Genomic DNA, 5117 nt, shown 5'->3' on the forward strand with positions numbered 1-5117 from the left:
CCAACCCAGAGAAAATTAACAAGAACCAGTTGTATTGAAGAATAAAATTAGCTATGAAGCTCTCTCTCTCTCTCTCTCTCTCGCTCTCTCAATTCAAGGTTGGTATTGTTGTTTAAATTTTATTTAAATGGTTGCTCCAATTACAGAAGTGTAGTTCTTGATTAGCCAAAGCAAGAGGGTTATCTTGTTAAGCATTTTCAGTGTGAATGACAGAAGTGTAATTCTGCGTTTTGTCACTGAAGATCTTGGCAGTTTGTTTTTCTTACTGTGATCCAAGTTGTGTATTGAAATTTTTAGTAGGAGGTTTAGGGAAGGTCAGAGAAATTAACCAGAAAATTTTTCTCTGGTTTGGTCTAGAGAAAATTCAGTCCAAACCAGAGATGGACCAACCCAATTTTCTCTGCAGAGCACTAGTTCAACCCAGAGAATTTCTCTGGACCAATCCAATTTTATCTGAAACAGAGCACTAGTTCAACCTAGAGAAAATTCAGTCCAAATCAGAGAATTGCTCTGGACCAACCCAATTTTTTCTGAAACAGAGCACTAGTCCTTATTGTTGTCTAGAGAAATTTGGAGTTTTCTCTGTGATGTGTCCAGAGAAATTTGGAATTTTCTCTGTGATGTGTCCAAAGAAATTTGAAATTTTCTCTGTGATTTGTCCAGAGAAATTCTCTAGATCGAATTTTCTCTGGATCGAATTTTCTTTGATTGATGTTGAGGGACCTTAGACATCATGAAAATATTGAGTGTCCTTTATGCTATAAAATTTTAATACCAGGGACCTTAAAAAAAATTCCCCTTTATGTTTTTGGATGAGATTTTAGATAAAAATTTTGGATTTGTAAACCAGCTCAAAAGAAAAAATTAGGGTTATCTTTCGGTTCTCAATTTCAACTTGTGAGCTTACTATAGATTTCACTTTGATAAATTGATTTGATAGTTTTTAAAATTTTTACATGTAGATTATCAATTAAAAAAAATCAAATTGATTCAATAAGTATAGACATTTTATATATTACATTTATTTTCAAATTCACTCTTATCTTTCATTTTCTAAATATAAATATGTTGAAATTATACGATTACAATAATTGGATTAGTTTTTTTTTATTATCTTATTTTAACAACAAACTCAAAAACTATATATATATATATATAATTTATTGCATTAAATACATACAAGTTCTTATATTTTTTATTTGTCTTCAATAATTCATACTAATTTATTTATCTAAAAAATGATTAATTAATTTCTTTTATTCCTAAGTTATAGATAATTACTTCAAAGGTTATACAAACCAAACTGAAATGCCCCTATGTACTAATCTAAGAACTAATTGCTGCTAAAATAAATAAATAAATAATAACTAATCACTGACTTTTGTTAAAAAAGAATAAAAAATGGTTAGTTAAACTAATGGTGAACTAACAAAATGTGGCAATCTGTAATTCAAAAGTAAACCTCAAAAGAGGTCAGTATTATTTCAAAAAAGAAAAGAAAAGAGAGAGGTCAGTATTATTGTGAGAAACCTCAAGGGACGTGACTGTAATTTATCCAAAAAATTATAACTTACTAAAATTTCTGCACCACACACATCAAGTGTAGACACACTACTTTCTCCCCAGTTCACTAGCATTCCTTCTTGCCTGAATTATAGCCCAAAAAATCACTCCTAGCATAGAATTCCAAGAGAAATCAATGGCTGCCACCATGAAAACCTCAATTCAGGCTGCAATTGAAACTCACTATGACAGAGCACAAGACTTAAAGGCTTTTGATGACACAAAAACTGGTGTCAAAGGACTAGTCGACGCTGGGATTGCCATAGTTCCAAAGATTTTCATTCAACCACCAGACAGTTTCAACAAAACCACCAATCCCACCAATACCCAGTTCAGTTTTCCAATCATCGACCTCACGGGCATCGACAAAGATCCGGTGAGGCACAGAGAAGTTGTCGACGAAGTCCGTGAGGCTTCGGAGACTTGGGGTTTCTTCCAGCTGGTGAACCATGGAATTCCGGTGAGTGTGTTGGAGGAGATGATGGAAGGTGTTCACAGGTTTTATGAGCAGGACAGTGAGGTGAAAAAACAATGGTACACAAGAGATTTCACGAAAGCTGTGGTGTATCATACCAATTTTGATTTGTTTACTTCACCAGCTGCTAATTGGAGGGACACTTTCAATTGTCTTATGGCTCCGAAACCTCCAAATCCAGAGGAATTGCCCCCTCCTTGCAGGTATGTTATGAAAGGTGACTAGTACGGTTACAAATCGCAGGACATATAACGGTATCAGGATGGAAAATTAGCCGTTTAAATTGGCCATTATGCACGAATTGACAGTTTAAATTGGCCATTATGCACGAATTGACGGGTTTTTAATTCTATGATTAAATTTCATAAATTATTTTTTCTTGTTGATGGTCAATTCATGTTATGTTGGTGCCTCTCATTTCAAAAATTATAATTTTATTATTGCATTTCATATCTACAAATAAAAATAATTTATGAGAGCTGTATATGTAGGATATTTTCTTATATATACTCAAACTGCATATTATGGTTGTTATGGAGAGTCTCCATTAACAATTCATAGTTGAAGGTTGGGATCTCTATACCCAAACTGTTGTTCTCTTTCACACTCCTAATTGTGTGATATGATGAAAATGTAGGGGAACAATTTCTCTCCAATATATGATCAGAGGACAATCATGCAAGGGAGTCTCAGTCTAAAAAAATTAAGTTTATCAAAAATCGATAGTCATTTAATTGAATTGCATTAAAAAAATATATATATAAAGACGGAGTATGTTCATAATCATACTATCCATCCAAGAAGCTGTCCCAAATAGATTATTTGTGAAATTTGGAAAATGTTATCTGCCCTCTGAAAGTGAGGTGTACGGTGTAGATGATATAAATAATTTACTTTCTTGCTATGATGATTATGTTTTTTTTTTTTTTTTTTTTTTTTTTTTTTTTTTTTTTTTTTTTTTTTCAAGTAAAGTATTTGAGAGGAAGTGTTTACTTCAAGAAAACAGTTATGATAGGACCTGTCTTTTCCTGCAACAACTGAACACACGGATAGAAAATTAAAACGATTTTTGTTTTCCAGTTCCGGAACTATAGGTGTTCCTCCAGTGTTGATTAGTATAGTTTTGTTGCAGAGATATTCTAATGGAGTACTCAAAGCAAGTGATGAAGTTAGGGTGTTGTTTGTTTGAGTTACTGTCAGAGGCTCTTGGGCTGAGTCCAAACCACCTTAACGACATGGACTGCAACGAGGGACTTGCCGTTCTGGGCCATTACTACCCAGCATGCCCCCAGCCAGAGCTCACTGTTGGCCACACCAAGCATTCCGACATCGACTTCCTTACTGTGCTCCTGCAGGATCAGATTGGAGGCCTCCAAGTTCTTCATCAGAACCATTGGGTTGATGTCCCTCCTACCCCTGGAGCTTTTGTGGTCAACATTGGAGATCTCTTACAGGCAAGTCTCTAGTTCATTAATGGTAAATGATTCACAAACACATTTTCTTATATATATTGAATAGCTTGGGTTCATTTTTTAGTAGTTTAAACTTTTTGGATAATTGGTGATTTAACATGATATCCGGACTTAGGTTTGGAATCCAAAATGAATTCAGTATGATTATCATTTTCCTAATATATATTGGCAACATTTGTAGCATGAAAAATGGAACATAATCTTGCGAATTGCTAAATAATATTGGATTTTGTTTATGGTTTTATTTTTTCAGCTCATAACAAACGACAAGTTTAGAAGTGTTGAGCACAGAGTGCTGGCAAACCAAGTTGGCCCAAGAGTATCAGTGGCATGCTTTTTCCACACAGGTTCTCTGCCATCAACAAAGATTTATGGACCTATTAAGGAGTTGTTCTCGGAAGAGAATCCTCCCAAGTACCGGGAAACCACAGTGAGGGACTATGTAGCCTACTTTCGTGCAAAAGGTCTTGGTGGGAATTCTGCACTTTCACATTTCAAGCTCTAAATTTGGCAAGACTGAGTTAGTAAATGGCTATGGTTATGACCGCACAATAAATAAAACAAAAAGTCTATAAACATAGAGAGTATCGAACACAGAACACACAAATGTGAGATAACATGTTTGCAACTACAAATGCAAACAACTTTTGTCTCACATCTGTCTATTTTGTGTCCCGTTCTCTCTTTGCACATAGCACAATTATAAAGAAAAATGGATTATTTTTGATGTGGTATGTGTCATTTGTGTCTTTGATTTCATGTTTCTTCCATTTGCATTTGATGTTAAAAAAGACAACTTCTCTTTGAGAAGGGCTAATAATACATAAGGCTATTATGTAGAACATGACTATTTACTTCAAAACTCTGTTGCATTTTATAGTTCTAAGTGCCTGTGAGAACACCTCAACAATGTAATGTTAGTAGCTTTTCCACAACTGGTTTACTCACATTCCACTTGTTTGAGGTATAGAAGGGCTTGACGAGACTTCTCCAGGCATTTTAAGCTCTAACAGGGGTTAGCATGATGAATAATTTAAGGATTTAATGAATCTTTGATTCCTTTTATAGCAACATAGAAATGGAGTGTATAGAAGGAGATTGAGATTTCTTAAGTTCGAGCATAAATAGAGAATTTAAAGAGAATTTTAAAGTTGTGAAATTGAGTAGTTTGTAGTGATGTAGGAGAGACGGAAAAATATTTCAGAATCGAGAAAAGAGAATTGTATTATACTCTTTGTTGTGATATTGCTGGGCCTTAAACCATCAAGACAATAAAAGATTTAATAACTAAATTTCCATTGCCAGGAGTTGAGCCTGGAATATTTTAACATATCCAAAGAAATTGTGCTACAACGAATTCATCGAAAATTTATCACAAAACAATTATTATGTATATAATTTTTTTTATCATGCCTTTTAATTTTGTTTTTCTCTTTAAATTTAAAATAAGTTTGGTTAAAAATTAAATTGTCCGATTTTTACATATATAAGTTGAAGGATTTCCTAGCTATTTTGTGTTATGTGTTGATTCCAAATTGTTAAAAAATAATAAGGAAAATTAAGTAGATGGTTGGCCAAATTGTTTACAGTCAAATAGAAATTAAGAA

General features: G+C 33.6%; 1 protein-coding gene across 1 annotated transcript; it reads left to right on the plus strand.

Moving 5' to 3' along the window:
- Positions 1-1436: 1436 nt before the first annotated feature.
- On the plus strand, positions 1437-4352 carry LOC114319405 (1-aminocyclopropane-1-carboxylate oxidase homolog 1). The gene is made up of 3 exons (XM_028266407.2): positions 1437-2241; positions 3171-3492; positions 3764-4352. Exons 1-3 carry the CDS (start codon positions 1700-1702, stop codon positions 4013-4015), a joined length of 1116 nt encoding a protein of 371 aa, XP_028122208.2. The 5' UTR covers positions 1437-1699; the 3' UTR covers positions 4016-4352.
- The last annotated feature ends 765 nt before the right edge of the window (positions 4353-5117 follow it).

This window comes from Camellia sinensis, chromosome 7, assembly GCF_055761805.1.
Source record: "Camellia sinensis isolate YWXY chromosome 7, ASM5576180v1, whole genome shotgun sequence".
NCBI classification, from domain to species: domain Eukaryota; kingdom Viridiplantae; phylum Streptophyta; class Magnoliopsida; order Ericales; family Theaceae; genus Camellia; species Camellia sinensis.

Excerpts from the sequence above, each read along its gene's own strand:
- LOC114319405 (XM_028266407.2), top strand. The coding sequence starts at position 1,700 with ATGGCTGCCACCATGAAAACCTCAATTCAGGCTGCAATTGAAACTCAC. Across the intron at positions 2,242-3,170 it reads GAATTGCCCCCTCCTTGCAG|AGATATTCTAATGGAGTACT; the intron begins GTATGTTATGAA and ends GTTTTGTTGCAG. Across the intron at positions 3,493-3,763 it reads ACATTGGAGATCTCTTACAG|CTCATAACAAACGACAAGTT; the intron begins GCAAGTCTCTAG and ends TTATTTTTTCAG.